This window comes from Filicampus tigris, chromosome 7, assembly GCF_054856515.1.
Source record: "Filicampus tigris isolate MCC_2025a chromosome 7, RoL_Ftig_1.0, whole genome shotgun sequence".
NCBI lineage: Eukaryota > Metazoa > Chordata > Actinopteri > Syngnathiformes > Syngnathidae > Filicampus > Filicampus tigris.
This window is the reverse complement of record NC_141223.1, coordinates 8,566,345-8,582,602: the sequence shown is the minus strand read 5'-3', so window position 1 is coordinate 8,582,602 and position 16,258 is coordinate 8,566,345. Positions and strand designations below refer to the sequence as shown.

At 42.7% G+C, this 16,258-nt stretch overlaps 1 protein-coding gene across 2 annotated transcripts in view; it reads left to right on the top strand.

The window, feature by feature from the left end:
- Positions 1-3,966: 3,966 nt before the first annotated feature.
- Positions 3,967-16,258, top strand: part of gucy1a2 (guanylate cyclase 1, soluble, alpha 2) — a 30,661-nt gene continuing 18,369 nt past the window's right edge. The window contains exons 1-5 of one of the 2 annotated variants that reach the window (XM_086035237.1): positions 3,967-4,264; positions 4,740-5,145; positions 11,795-11,856; positions 12,948-13,072; positions 14,100-15,004. In XM_086035237.1, coding sequence (XP_085891363.1) covers positions 4,834-5,145; positions 11,795-11,856; positions 12,948-13,072; positions 14,100-15,004 — 1,404 coding nt within the window. In that variant the 5' untranslated portion in view covers positions 3,967-4,264; positions 4,740-4,833. Of the gene's footprint in view, positions 4,338-4,739; positions 5,146-11,794; positions 11,857-12,947; positions 13,073-14,099; positions 15,005-16,258 lie in introns of both variants that reach the window. The other variant, XM_086035236.1, reaches the window with a different exon arrangement.

The window sequence follows — 16,258 nt, the reverse complement described above, 5'->3', positions numbered from 1 at the left end:
CAAGTGCACAATACTGTGTAATTAAACGCGGCTAGTCAGAGCACAGACCTCCGCAAGGGCCAGTAATGTTACCTAGTGGTAAATTCCGCCCACCTGGTGTAAAGGCTGCTATAATACTGGAAACAAGACGAATGGCCCAGGGGAAAAGTGTACAGAAAAAAAAACAACATTCACCCATTCCAGCAGACTTACTATGGGAAAAGGACAAAATATTTGTTGTCTTGTGTGTATCCGTTAGACAAACTTGGATCAGCACAAACCATTAAGTGTTTTTACATCTACACACCTACACAAATTCCCACTGACACTTCTACATGTAAAAATTCTTCCCCCGAAAAACTGGAGTGGTTGTAGCTTCAATGCAATAGTTCCAGTTACAACTGCTTTGTGTGAAATGAAGTGTCTCCACACGTTCATATATTGCAGGCCTTTAGTTACGCCCATATTTTTTGCAGCTTTACCATAACATGAACATATATACAGCAGATATTGATGGTGAAGAACGCCACGGTTGCCATGATATGGTGTACTGTGCTGTACTGTACATGCGTGCTGATCAACACGATAGCAAACTGGCTATTAACCAGATGAGCAGCCCGTCACAAAAGAGGAAAAGCCTACAATCACAACACATTTCCAACTTTCATATCGGTTAGTTCAAGAAAACTAGTCTTGATTTAGCTATACAGTGCGAACAGCGTTTAATAAGTCTTCATCCGGTTTCCCTTCCTGTCTTGAGGGACTTGCAGGACAGCAGGTTATTTATGCTGTACAAGTGCCTAAGAAGATTTATGGCTAACAGTAGCAGAGTGCCATAGAGTGATGTGTGGTTATGGCCAATTAGGCTGTGTGTAGATTTATGACCAAGAGAGCCATCTCTTGCTCTATCCTGTCTCCTCCCCGTGCGCACACATCTCTAGGGATATTTTGGAAACACCCAGACTGCACTTACATTATTTTTTATGAGACACAAAGGACCTATCTGTCACTGTAAGATCCACTTGGTGGAACAATAGATGATAATGTTCATATACTGTATTGAGGTCTAACACAAGAGAAACATGCCTTCAAAAGGAGTTCATCGTCACATATTGCATTAACAATTTAATGTTGCGGTCGTAATTGAACTGCACTATATATACGCATATATATATATATACACATATATATATATACACATACATACACACATACATATACATACACACACACACGGACCAGCGGACTTCTGACAGACTTAATTGACGGAGTGACTGACGTATTGACGGACTAACGATTACAATTCAGTTCGTCGCGAAAAATGACGTTCTGACGAATGACGGACGGGTACCCTGGCCGCTGACGGATGACGACTGATGGACTGGCAAAATTGAGTAAAATACCCACTTCTGAATAATATCATATAACCCAGTGATTCAAAACCAGTGTCCCATGCCACATTAGTGTGCTGTGAGAGATCATCAGGCGCGCCGCAGTAAATTATCCAATGTCAATTATTTTGACAAATGAAATATATTTCTAATTAAAAAAAACGTTTTGCTAGTGTATTTATGCCAACCAAATATAGTAACAGGTAAAACAATAAAATGTTCTTCCACATGAAGACAAAAAGATACATAAATAACCCTGTATAGCTACTCTTTGTGAATCGTTTTGCTAAGTGATGTGCCGTGATATTTTTTCCGATGTGAAATATGTGACTTGGCTCAAGAAAGGTTGAGAAACACTCCCATATTACAGTATAATGAAACCTTAAGTATGCACGGTGCTCATCCTGGATGTTTTAAATGCATTATACTCATAAACAATGCTAGGTCATATAACTCGTGCATACAACAAAAATCATAGCAAAACTAAACCTCCGTGCAATGTAGCCATCAACAGAGATGCTTGGAGTCTTTTTCCTGGTCATTCCACATTTTTCAGCCACTTGTTGCTTGGAAGACGTCATAAGTCTCATACAGTAAGTGCCTCATTGACCAATCAAATGATTGTCCTAAGTAAGCCATGCCCACTCTGCTTTTTGAATGACAAACCAAGAGCTGACTGCATCATGCTCCTGCCATCCATCAGAACCAAAGCCAGACAGATAAACCCCACGGCAAACTTTATGGAACCAAAGCACATTTGACATCAGCAAATGAAATGGCACACCATAAAATAATGAACTGAAAAAAAGATGATGTCATCTCACTTTACCAAAAAAAAAAAAAAAAAGAAGTACTTAGTGTGATAACTATTCGGGCGCCCTTTTGTAAGTTACCGGTATTAGTTAAAGCTAAGGATAGTTTAAAACACATTATCAAATATTGCGACGAGTCACAATCATTCAATGCATGATATAGTTATAAAATCTGATGTCACGCCATCCAAGTCAGATGTTCCTCTTGAATGAGACCACAATTCTATGATAGCACAGTTACCGAGCTATTGCCCTGTCTGCACTCAGCTATAGATGGCCGACTGCCAGCTCAAGCCAGCTAGCAGGCTTATCTTGTCTGGAACATTATTTATTCCATTGTGGAGTTGGCTTTATTAAAAGCCTATGTTATTACTGATGGATGGCTCCTTGATTGCAAAGAGCAAGCGACCAGATAAGGAACGAGAAAAGTATGTGTATGTGTGAGCGAGAGAGTAGGGCCAGTATACTGTACTTTGAGGTGTGTTGCGTTCATGGCGCTTCAAAAAGTCAAATGAATTAGTACCTTCAGGAAATTAAAGTGAGTTGTGCGCGCGCGTGCGCATGAGCGCACGATGCATCACGTCTTGTTCCTGCTCCTCTGCGCTCGCTCGTCCCTTTGGGGCTCGTAATGAGCAGACATGCTCTGCCAGTTGAGGTCAAGGTCGTGCTTGTGATTAGTGCCAAACACGAGCATCGTCCTGTTCTCTGATGGGAGGCAACAAGCGTGAACAATGACGTCCAGCTTATTTGCGATCTGCCTGTAGAGCCATATTCGTGCTTGTGTTGAACATCACGAGTATGAATCGGAATTGACTCGCTACCATCAGACGATCGGCTTTTTTGGGAACGCGTTGCAGCCAGAAAATTTGAAGTTCATGATTATTTGCTAAAAACAATCCAAATTATGTTAAATATCTTGTCTTTGTTGCAGGGGCGTTACCAGGGGGGGCAGGGGTGGGCAGTGCTCACCCACGGACACGCTCTGCCCACCCAAAGAAAACTGGATGTAGTTCTGATGGCAGTCTGGGCACCGCGTCTGGTATCCCGTTCATATAGTACTGTGTATGTCCGCGGGCGCTGCCGTGAACTCTCCCGCGTCCTACAGCACACAACTGTCAGCTCAGTCCCCACGGAGCAGCCCCTCCCAGCAGGGAGATGTTAACCCCTCGGCGTCCAGGTTGCAAATGAATCGCGCATGTGCCAAAGCACAACTCGCAGACACTGACAGTAGTTCAACGTGTTCAATTATGGTTGTGTTCTAAGCAGAGCTGGGCAGTCCGTCCCTGGGCCGGACCGGTCGGACCCTCCGGACCGGCCGGATGCCCATTTTTGGGGCGGCTGGCGGAATGCCCACCTATGCATTTTATGCAACGTCCCGACGTAAATGAAATTGGGGTTGCAATACAATTTCCTACCAGAAATTAGCTACCAGAATTATTAATTAATTAGTTAGAGGCTGCGGGCCAGTGAAAATTTGGAATTTGAAAATTCCCCCCACCACTCACCCCCCGGCCGGAATTTAGACAAGTCAATTTTGGACTGTCCCTGTTTCAAGCCCAACAGCAGATATTAACTGATTAGTGTTAAACCATAACGTCAAGCTTATCCTCCCGATTTGGCCCATGGTGGACAAACGTCTACCGATCACGTGATCGAAAAGTGACTATTTTTCTGACTTGCCGCGCATCTGCAGGTGTCTGTGAAGAAGACGTGTGCGTGTGTCTTCGCTGATTGGCGGCGGCTTGTCGTCGGTGCAGCGTCGATCAGCCTCCCATTCGTTGCCACACAACACCCTGCTACCCCCCCCTCACCCCAGTCCTCTTCTTCGCCAAATCGTTGGCCGCATTCCGCGCGACGGCCGCGGGGACGAGTCGACGCAGGAGCGGAACCATGAGAGGACGCTTGCTCGGCAGACAGGAGCGCCACTGTCGCAAAGGACTATAGAAGGAAGACAAGGAGGAGAAGGGGCGACGGCGGAGAGCGCATCTGCTGTGATTTATTTTAGGGGCACGGGAGATTCTCCTTCAAAGTGCGCGGGCGGAAAGACGAGCTGCGACATTTGTTTGTTTCCCGAATAGGAACGTACGTGTCGGAATTACCTGACTTGGGTCAACATGTGATGGATTTTGTCGACGTATCACTTCTTTTTGGAGGGGTATGGACGCTATATGACGTCTGTTATTTAAAAATAGGACGTTCCATCTAATTAAAGGTTTCTTCTTATGAGTAAATATTGAAATTTGTTGTTCGAGCGGCGGTGTCTTTTTGGAATCCCTCGAGAGTTTTCGGGGAATATAGGGGGTCTTTTTTTTTTTTTTTTTTTTTTTTTTTTTTTTTTGAGCAACCCCCGAACCTCTTACGTAAATGTTTCCGTGCAGTTAGTGCTTCGGTTATCGGTTGAATCTCCCCCCACCACCCCTTTACCCTCTCCCGCAGAATATACACAGTCACTCACTCATCCAGTGCACACGTTGACTCACCTGAGCATACACACCATGCATACATAATAGCACAGACACACATCACCGCCACCAACTGATGAATCCGCGTTATATAGGTGGACGTGGCACGGACCCGGCTGTAGCATCCCCCTCCTCTTCCTCCTCACCACCAGCGCCGCCGCTATCTTCAGCGTTCTCCTCCTCGCCACCATGTCCTCGTCGTCGCGCAAGATCTCCTCGGAGTCTTTCAGCAGCTCGGTGGGCTCGGATTGCGGGCTAGAAAGCCCCGCGGGGGATGGAGGTGACGGCGGACTGGAGGCGGCAGAGGAGCTCCGAGGATGTCCCTTCTCCTCCTTCCACAGACCGCTCCTCTGGAACGGCCGAAGCCCCGCCGAGAGACTCGTGTGCCCGGCGGGTGAGGAGCAGCCAGTGGTCGGCGGGCCACACAAGAGGGTGACCAGGAGGAGAAGGGTGAACTTGGACTCGCTAGGCGAGAGCTTGAGGCGGCTGACATCACCCACGGTAAGGCCTTGATTAGACTTAACGACGAACTATCCCACTAGACCTGTTTTCTAAGTGTCCGCACTGAGTTTGGCATTTGTCTCGTGCGTACAGTATCTCTGTTCAAGATAACACTTACGGATATGAATTGTTTCCCAGCGGGGGGAATCCTTGTCACTCCGTTACAAATTCAGTGCATTTGTAACAGCAGTTATAGTTGAGATCCCAACAATGCATTTTGATGTTGTCGGTAAAACCAATGTCATGCAAAGAGTAATTACATGTCGGGACTACATTGTGGTAATCTGCAACCACATCCCCCCCCCCCCCCCCCCCAGAACCACATGAGTAGCCCGCAAGCCTGTTCTAAAATTGCTCACCAGTGACAGATATCGTGGTAAAATATTAGTGTTGCATAATTGATATATTCATCTGTTTCCTATGTCTTTTTAAATAATTGTTTACTGTTATGCATATAAATTAATATAATTAGTTATTAACAGTAACACAAATAATGGTAATTTGAGCAAAATTATTTCAGAAGTGCCTATCAAACATGGCATTACCTTGCATAAAGCAGAAATAGCTCTCAATTTCAAAATGGTTGGTGATCCCTGCCCTTGAGTGTGTGCCACATTTGTACATAAATGAACATGAACTAATTCACCTGTCAACTACAATAATTAGTCTTCAATTACCTTCTTTTGTTGACACCTGTGAAACAGTCCAATGGGGCCAAAAGGCAGAGATTGTAAATAATACAATTATCCATACATAATATCTGATTATGTTGAAGTTACACAGGTGTTATCTCCCACATTTATCAGCAACGCTGATGATCCGATTCATTACACAAAAATATTTTGAGTTCTGCCAATTTACATTTTTATCCTCAGTACTGTGCACGCATTGCAGATGCTTTTTCTCCCTGCTCCTTTTGAATGCCTACAACTCTTTCTACATTGATGAACAGAGAGGGTCCGATGGGGTCGGACGAACTGCAGTTTGCATTCACATGTTGTGGTTGACCTGCTGGTTGTATTCCACAGAGCGTTATGTTTTGCAAACGCACACCAAGACAGCTTCTTCTTGTACGTTTCTCAAGTTGTGTTTTTTGGGGGTTTAAAAAGTAATTTAAGTTGGAACAACTTAAAAATATACATTATTATGCATTTAGAAGAAGCATGGTCCAGGTATGTGTCAAACACCTCCTGTCTTTGCGGTTCTTTTACCACAGTTTTCACTCATCACATGTGGGCGTTTAGGCTCCTTGTGAGGAAATATGGTAGGCACTGCATTTTATTTTAACTGTCGTTTATAGCCAGACGCACGACGGGAGCACAGCCGGGGGTCTTCTTTGGGCAGACGGATGCTTCTAGCTTCCTCCCACTGTTTTCTTAACTTCCTTTCCTTAGGAAAGCGTTGGAGGCTTACCTCCAGTGGTGTTAGGTGTTGGTGGGCATTAGTCTTACCTGGGTTGGAGGCAAAAAAGTGCTACAGTGCTCAAGTAGCTCGAAATCGTGTTTTGTTTTCTCCCTAATTAAGATAACTGTTGTTGTGATTTGGGCTTAACAAATACAAGTTCATTTGATTTTGATTTATTTGAATCCCATTCATCTGAACTACATTGGGTTTTCTTTGGGTGGGCAGAGCGTGTAACTGGGTGGGCACTGACATGGGCACACACATATATATATATATATATATATATATATATATATATACACTAACCTCTATTCATCCCTCGCCTCAGGTGAAGCAGATGATATAATAATGTGGTTCTACATTTTTTACCATGTAATGTACACTGTGATGTCAGGAGTGGAACACATGATTAATTTTATGTTGTACAGTAGTAGGAGTCTATTTCTGTCTTTCAATGTACTCTACAGCCTGTATTGTGTCACAATATATATTTGGCTCTGATGTACCTTTTGTTGGATCAAAAGCTTACAAGTATGCAGTTCTGTTGCCTAAAACGGCGACCGATCGCCACCAAAATGCAAATGCGCATTACTACTCTTGTCCACTTCAACCTGTGAAAGTATAAACGTGTTCTCCACAATAATTTGGATTTATTGACATAAAACGTGAGCTCATCATGATCACCTCCACAAAATCCCAAACACCGCGGCGATCGCTTCTCCACTTACGCAGGCTGAAGCGGACAAGAGCATGAATGCGCCCCACGAACCCCGACTGGTTATACGCTAAACTCGTGTCAACTCTCAGGAGGCAAACGGCGACTGGCAGCGAGCAGCAGGCAGCCATCAGACAAGCATGGATCTTTAACACTAAACCAATTCATCAGTGAATGTAAAGATATGTGACGCTATATTTATTTTTAGATATTATGTAGTTGAAAAAAAAAAGCTAGGTAATAGAGCAAAACCTCAATGATTTCTCAAGATTTTGGCGTGGCCGGCGGCCCTATCGAATGATGGCTGATTGGATGAAACTTCTGCTCTCCTGCCTTGCCACTCAAAGTAAATAGAGCAGTACAAGGCAGGCAAAAGAGACGGACCGTGTCAAATGTTATTTCCGTCTGTGCTGCTAGCCACGAAAAATGAATGTCCGTAATTTGGACACCCTCTAAAGCAGGGGTATGGGGAACTCCGGTTCCTCGAGAGCCCTATCCTGCCCGTTTTGGATCTCTCCCTTCTACAACACACCTGATTCAAATGATCAGCTGATCACCATGCTCGGTAGAAGTCTGAAACGATCCTGATCATTTGAGTCAGGTGTCTTGTAGTAGGGAGAGATCCAAAACGGGCAGGATATGGCTCTCGAGGAACCGGAGTTCCCTACCCCTGCTTTGACCCTGGCAACTTAGCTCCTAGGATCATTGGAACACACAACCCCCTCCACCACGGTAAGATTTTGTATGTTTTCATGAGTTATAATAAGCTTTGCAATTGCAATGAATCATTTACAATGAAAGTGTAAATTCTTTTTTTGTACTTATTCGCCCGATTGACGGACCGGTCCATTTTTTACCATATGTACGCTGTGATGTCAGGGGTGGAACACATGATTAATTTTATGTTGTACAGTAGTAGGAGTCTATTTCTGTCTTTCAATGTATTCTACAGCCTGAACTATTGTGTCACAATATTTGACTCTGATGACCGGTCCGTCAGTCCGTCGCTGGCGATTCCGTCACGTTTTGCTAACGATTGACGAATGACGGGACACCTTTTAAAAATGGCGGACTGACGAATGACGGAAGTGGGATTGTGTAATCGTGACTAACCGCGTCCGTTAGTCCGTCACTGGTGGACACCCGTTTTTCTGACGTTATTTGAGGGGACCAACTGACGGACCAACGGACTTCTGACAGACTAACCAATGGACTTAACTGACCGACTGACTGACGGACCGACAATTTACAATTCATTTGGTCAATGAAAAATGACGGACTAACATATGATGGACGAGTACCCTGGCCGCTGACGGATAACGAATGACGAACCAGCAAAATCTAGTAAAATGCCCACCTATTCGCATGGTGTGTTGAAACTTATAGTTCACTGGAAAAACACTGTATTTTATTTAATTTTTAAACTGTTCAGGGATGACGAAGGCATATTATTATTTTTGTAAAATCGTTCTGAAAAAAGAAAAGGCCAACTGAAGCCAAATTCCTACTCATTTCCTTATGTTACATTTTTGTACGAAATGCCACTAAATTCATATAAGTACGAATGTTACATGCTGTTCCGGGGTGTCGCTCACCCCGTGTTTATTATCTTTGTTCTCCCTTACGCCGTTGCTGCTTGCATACTTAGTAGCTGCGTGCAGCAGCAGCGTGTGTTGTTGACTGCAATGGACCGTGACAGAGGGAACAGAGCATGCTCTCTATGGCTGTCTTCACTCCCTGACCACGCTGACCCAGAAGCAATGACACACACACACACACTTCCATGGGAGCAAACATTCATTTTCTCCGTCTCCCCTCTTCGTTTCATCAGCTTAGTGATCCATGACGCTGATCAAGGCCTCAGCACCTTGGCCACAAATGCAGAAAAGTGTGAAACAAGTGTGTGAGTGCGTCTCGTGATGCATTCTGAACAATACATACAGTGTGTTCTCATACATACAGTGTCTTATCTTAAACAGGAGACACTGTAGTAGTTCACAGCTTGATTTCTGGCTGGGCTTTAAAAATAAATGTAGCAACATTGGCTTGATACTTACCACCCATTTAGCGACTTTTATAAAAAAAAAATAAAAAAAACGAGACAAAGTATTGAGGGCCAATATCAGCACTGTCACCTCTAAGCAAACAAGGTGCAAAGTGCATGTTGGCTAATGTGATCCTTTGCTAAGTTTCTGACCGTAAGCATTCCAGAGATGTTGTTCAATGCTACGCTTACAATTCTATGGCCTTTATCGTAATTTTCCTTGACAGCCACAAAAAGCCAAATAAAATTCCAATGGATGACTCAGTAAGATGAAATCTTATAACTTTAGAGGTGTATCCCCCCCCCCAAAAAAAATCATTGTTGTTGCTTTCCACATGCGCGATGAATTGAGGTTGTATTCTGTTCAGTGTAATGGCAACTGCATGTACAGCAGTGTAGCGACGGTAGGAGGGGAAGAGTAATGGTGAGATTTTACACTCCCCCCCCAATGTAAAGAGACAGAGCAAACAGAGAGAAATGCTCAACCAGATAAAGAATATGGGAACTAGACTTTTGTTTATCCTATTTTAAGGAAAGCTCTAGCCCCTGTCAAATTTCTTCATTATACACACTTGTCATTTTTGGCTTGGTTCTGTGAACATTTGGTGCCAGTAGTTGAATTCAGTTATTTTTGATAACAATGTTTTTATATCTACTGCCCCATTGCTCACTTGTCCCTCTCTGTCTTAGCTTCATCTGATTCTATACTCACGCGCGCGTGGCTGAAATCACTCCTGTACATGTCCATAGTGGGCGGAGGCCTCCGAATGACCTCTCCAGCTGGCACACTGTGTTCTAGTATTGTCACTATACACTCGTATTTGAGCTGCATCACACATAATCAGATTGGACCCGCCTTCTCAGGCGGATTCTGTCAGATGTGCAAAATACACCAGCTGTGCGGACACACACAAATACACACACGTTAGCTGGAAGTGATTAGCAGCTAGTTAGGAGAATTGCAGCACATTGAATGAGATTGGCGAGAGAATGTTCTGAACCCGAAACCGTCAACTTTCGGCCTTTCTGTGTTCACTTTGCGTGATTTTTGTGTGGATTTTCTCCAGGTGCTTCAGCTACCTCCCACTGTTCAAAAATGTAGTGTAAAATGTGTTGTGAATATAATCCTCTTTATAAAATGATACAGGGAGAAGACATACTTGTACAAGCTCACTCATACACTCAGTGTTTGTTGTGGCGTGCGCACATGCAGTTATAAATTCCTGTTCAATGCTGTTCAAATTCCAGGTTTTTAATGTATAAAAAAACAAGACCAAGCTAAATCATTTCATGTGTCACCACTGATGTGACCTCTAATCTGTACAATTTTTTTTTTTAATGGGATTTTTTTCAAGAGAGTAAATACAAATAAAATCTGAGCTAGTGATTGGAGGGTATGCAGTAGTCCACCTCTAATGCTGCAGTTCTGGCTGAAAAAAAAAAAAAACAGCCCCCAGTCATGATCCTGCCACCACCATTCATCACTATCGGTATCTTGTTCTTTTGGTAATGAGCAGTATTGCTTTTTGTGCCAAACATAGCTCTTGGATTTATGGCCCAAAAGTTCAACCTTGGTTTCAAAATTGAGCAAAAACAGACTGGGACATGTTTTATGGTTCAAAGAAACCAAGATTGCACTTTCTGGATGACAGTAGGTGGAGATAATAATAAACAGTTCCAAATGCCAGTCAATCTTAAGGCAAAACTTTCTGGCTTCTGCTTGGAAAAAAAAATGTCAGGAAAATCCTACTAGAATATCTGAAATTTATTTGGGGTGATCAGAGGCACGTCAAATGCTGCCAGGTGTTTTCTGGCCCACATTTAACGTGAGTTTGAATATGACTGGACAATCCTGAAAACATTTCCCCATTGGGTGTGCCCACTTGTTCAGCCACGGGTCACTTAGTTTTTACTTCACCTCTCAAAAAGTAAGTAAAAAAAAAAAAAAAAGTAAGTTTCCCTGAGTTGCGTTGTTCAGGTTACAGGCTGCATTAGTGGTAGACAATGTTTTGAAATTATTTATCTTGTCTCATTGTGTTCAGAATAAAACTGGCATTTGAGCAGGTTCTGTGAAGACTTTTTTTTATATACATTGTATACTGCATGTAAAAAAAAAAGCAACTCTTGGGAACATACTGTAGATTCTGAATTTTAAATTCAGTTCCATCCTTAAGTAATTCATTAGAAATCAACATGGGCTTTATTAGCATTTTTACTGATGTCTTTGATCTTAAGAAATTCACTGCCATTGACATATTTATTTGTCTTTTCACAATCCAGCCGTTCAATCCCAGGAATTCATTTATATATATTTTTAATTTTTTTCAAATGTTGGGGTAAAAGAGGGTCTGAAAATGTCTGGCAGTGAATGAGTTAATGTTGTTGATTTCTGAACTTGGTTTTCGTTTTGGGGTGCAGCAAAATGAGACAGGGATGCAGAAGGAAATACTAATGACCTCCTCATGAAATGTTTGAACTTCTTTCAGACACAGACTGTTCAAGAAGCTCTGCAGAGGACTCTGAAATTTTACAGGCAACAAGAGATCAGGTAGATTGTTGCTGGTTGTCTTGTCCGTGGCATCTGTCGCGATGCTCAACCGCTTTCTGTGACATTCTACCTACTGCCTCACATTTTTACTCCTCTACCTTGTCACACAAAAACAAAGAGCACAACAAATTCTCACGTCAACTAAATTGACATTTTGGTGGATCATATGGTGAGCATGTCTGTTTCGCAATCAAAGGTTATGGTTTCCTATCACGGCTCTGATGTTTCTGTGTGGCATTTGCATGTTACCACCATTCTTTTATCCGATATGGTTTCATCCCGCATCCCCAAAACACACATTAAGAGTAATGAAGACTCTGAATTCAACACCTAGAAAATAATCAATATCTCAGGCCCTGTAGCTGATAGAAACATAATTCTAAAATAAATTGAAATCTTAGACATGTGGCTTTCAAGCTGGCCCGCGGTTATTAATCGTTACTGTTGACTGTTGACTGTTGTCAATTGAAGAAGGTAAAAATAACTTAATTTCTTTTAGCAGTTCAAGAGAAGGACTATTTTTAATTTTTAAAAATCGAGTGGTAATGACGTCAATGTCGTCATTGTCTACAAACATATATTGTAACCATATATGGTATCACGTTCGACTGGTTCCACCATTTCAAAGTCAACAAGCGCGTCATCTTTTTCACTTGGACGGCACTGTGAAAAGACGAGTAAATTTGTCGATGGCAGTGAATGAGATAAACACATACAGTAAAACAAAATAAAGTAGGAAATGCTCACTGCTTCTTGTTAAGAAAGTCTCAAGACAATCAGTCCAGCGCTCTATTTTCCTCCTCAACAATAATCAATTACCCATAGTATTCAACTATCAGTTAATCGACTTGGTTGTTACCTCTAATAGATTACACTGCATTCCAATTTTGACACTTGCATTTGTATGAATGCGTTTTAACCTTTATCTGTTTGTTGTTAGGCATTTGGTTATAGAATACGCAAAACTTTCACATAAACGGTTGATACATTTCATGAGTGTGAGCCTGTGAGCTAATAAGTAATACTTAATAACGTCTATCATCATATTGTTGCTTATCTCTAGTCATTGTTGGTCTTTGGGTTACTCACAGGTGTCCAGATTCTGGTAAAGAGGACCAAGAAAGGGAGGGTAAAGACAAGAAGTGCCCATTTCTAGAAAATTCTGGTTCAGAAGAGGACGTCCTTCAAATCCTACAGTACATGGCCACCATCCTGGGTAAGACGGATGTAAATCTATGCGTGTGTTTGGCAAAAGAAACACTAGAGTCTATTTACATGTGAGATGCAGTACGCCATTTAGTGTTCTCTGAGTTTGTGTGGAATTATGTATTTACTGTATCCCTCCATGTTTTTTTTATTGATTGCATCCCATTGGAGCAAACCTGCCCGAATGAACTTGATTGTTTCAAAACCATGTTATGTTCCTAGTCTAGGGGAAGTCACATGTAACTTGATTAAATGATCTCCCAGGTTATAGTTGGACTATGAACAGAAATATGAATAAAAGAGAAATTCTAAACTTACCTCAAACTAAACATAGGAGAAAACAAAATGAAAAAAAAGGCTTTGTACTTTTCACTGGTCATTTGAACATGTTGATGTATTTTGTCTATTTTGCCACCACGTTATTTCATGTGGCCCGCGAAAGCAAATTATGTGCATCGACCTCATGTTTCTTGCTAAAATACCAAAATTGCAAATTGTCTTAAAAAATGTTGAGACATTTCAAGATTTTTTTGTTACCAAACCCCCATTTCAAATAAATGTACTGTAATAATATTTGAATAAACAGCGCATTGAGATGAACCCAATTCCGAAACAAGCGCATCGAGGCTTGCGTTGGCATGAAAATCAGGATGCGCTGCATACAAATGTAGAGCCTTTAAATGTTTAATCTCATAAAGCAATCAGTATCCACGTGAGAGGATTATTTGATTCCATCCATATTCATCATTTTCACAAAGCTTTGATATTTGATTACATTGGGAATTGATTTTCTTTGGTTGATTTGCTTTAATTTATGCAAAATGAAGCTGCCACAGGAAACAATAAACACTGACAGAATGTGCTCAAATTAAATAATGCCGAAAGACAGCAAACTAAAACGCGAGCTGGATGAATGGTCAGTGTCGTGCGTTGAGTTTGGTGTGGAAAAATGTAAGAGCCCCGACTTAAACTGCAACAAACCTCTTGGGGTAAACCAACTCACCCCGGCTGACTGTGTTTTGTGTCTTCTCTCTCAGGAGTACCATTCTTTGAGCTGCGTGAGCATTTTGGCGAGGAGTTCTTCGGCCTGTGCTTTGAAGAAAACGAACGTGTGCTCAGGGCCGTAGGTGGCAACCTCCAGGACTTTTTTAATGCCTTTGATGCCATCTTGGAACATATTCGCACCTCCACGGGTCGTCGCGCCTCAGCGGAAAGCCCGTCCTTCCAGTGCAAGGACCCCCACGAGGAAGAGAAGGGCCGAGGAAAACAGGACAAAGCTGGAGGCCAAGGAGCACAAGATGGCCGAGGGAAGTTGCTGCTCCTGCATTGTTTTAACCCGGCCCCCGTGGTGGGATTGATCATGCCTGGACTTATCAGAGCCGTTTCCAGACGGATCTTTCATTCCGAAGTGGAAGTAGAAGAAGTGTCCCCTCTGACTCCTTTATTGCCCAAAGAAGATGCACATCACAGCTACGGCGGTTCCGCCACACCAACTCCAACTGCATCCCCATCTGGCTCCCCCTCCTCCTCCCCGTCTCCGCCCTCAACTTTCCCGACCACTGCTCCCACAGTTTGCGTCTCCTTCCAAATTCAAGAAACATGTCCTTCCTACTCCCTCCAAAATGCTGTCGCCGTGTGTCCCAAGAAAGCTCCCTTTTCACTTTCAACCAACCCGAGCGATTTACGCATCGGCCTGGCCACGTTTTGCCGTGCCTTTCCATTTCACCTCGTTCTCGGCCCTCGGATGGAACTTCTGCAGCTTGGCGAGGGACTGAGGAGGCAGGCTCGCATCGAGCCTCATCGGAGTCTCTCGTTCAGGGACTGCTTTGAGATTGTCTCGCCCAAGATGGAGCCTTCGTTCCAGGGGATCCTACTGAGGCTTGCGTCCCCTTTCACTATCCGTACAAGACCAGACACCACACAATTGGGGACCAAGGAAAAGGTAAGATCACCAAATATCTCTTGCTTAACTCAAATCCAGCTCGCAATGTTACGGGATTACATTTTATCTCGACAAACAGTCTTGTAGTCAAAAAGCTCTTTGTCACATTAAGCCCCCCAAAAATCAACAGTACAAGTGCAGTAGTAGTAGACTGCCATCTATGAGGACTTTGAGGTCCAGATGTCCGATGATCATTTTTTTTTCCTTTCCTTTCCTTTCCTTTCATTTTTATAACAAGTTGGATTTAAAGTTTATAAATATTACCTCTGAACAAAACATTGATAATGGCATCGCTAAAAAGCTTTCAAAGTTTATCATGATAATATTGTGATATCATTTGCCACGTGAGACAAGTGCCACCGTTTTGTGATCCCAAAGGAAAATGCAACCATTGAGCTCTGTAATGGAAGTCATATGTATTGCACCCGCAGGACTGTTGTGGGTGGACTGAGGTTGGCATCGGCTTGAACTCGCCACAAATGAATCAATCCGTATTGTAGGCTATATCCGGTGCTTTATTGATTGGATCAGTCAGCCACAACAACAAACGCCCTCGTGGTGAGGAGAACTGACATGAAGATTGATCAGTGTTGTGCTTCCGTGTGGGCATGTGGGTATAATTTCGCAGTACAAATGCAGGAACAGATTTCAACAAATGTTTCTAACCTTGATTCGGCGTATCATCGGAGTCTGGATCTGACGCCTTTGAACTTCATGATTTGGATATTCGATTTTTATTGAAAACGACATGATGCAATGTTGTTTTTTTTAAAGCGGAAGTCAACCCAAACATATTTTTTTCATGTTTTATGCAGGCCCAAGAGTTGAAACAAGGCAAGATGATTAATATGAAATATGCGTTATAGGAGAAATCAACCCAAACACATTTTTTTCAAGAATATGTTCCCAGAAGGCCCAATAGTTGAAACACAGCATTCTGATTAATATTGCGTTTGTGGAATATGAATTAAGCAGCAAAATCCACCCGTTTTTAGCTATCTCAGGGGGCGGGCATTTTGTCACTTCTGTCAACTAAAAATGACATCACAACTGCTCAGGGCTCACATAACAACCAATCACGGCTCAGCTTCAGAAAACAGGTCAGCCGCCATTGGTCTTTACCTAAGCCCTGAGCAGTTGTGATGTCATTTTCAGTCGATAGAAGTGACAAAATGGCCGCCCCCACAGATGGCAAAAAATGGGTGCATTTTGCTATATTCCCCAAATGCAATATTTATCACAATGCTGTGTTTC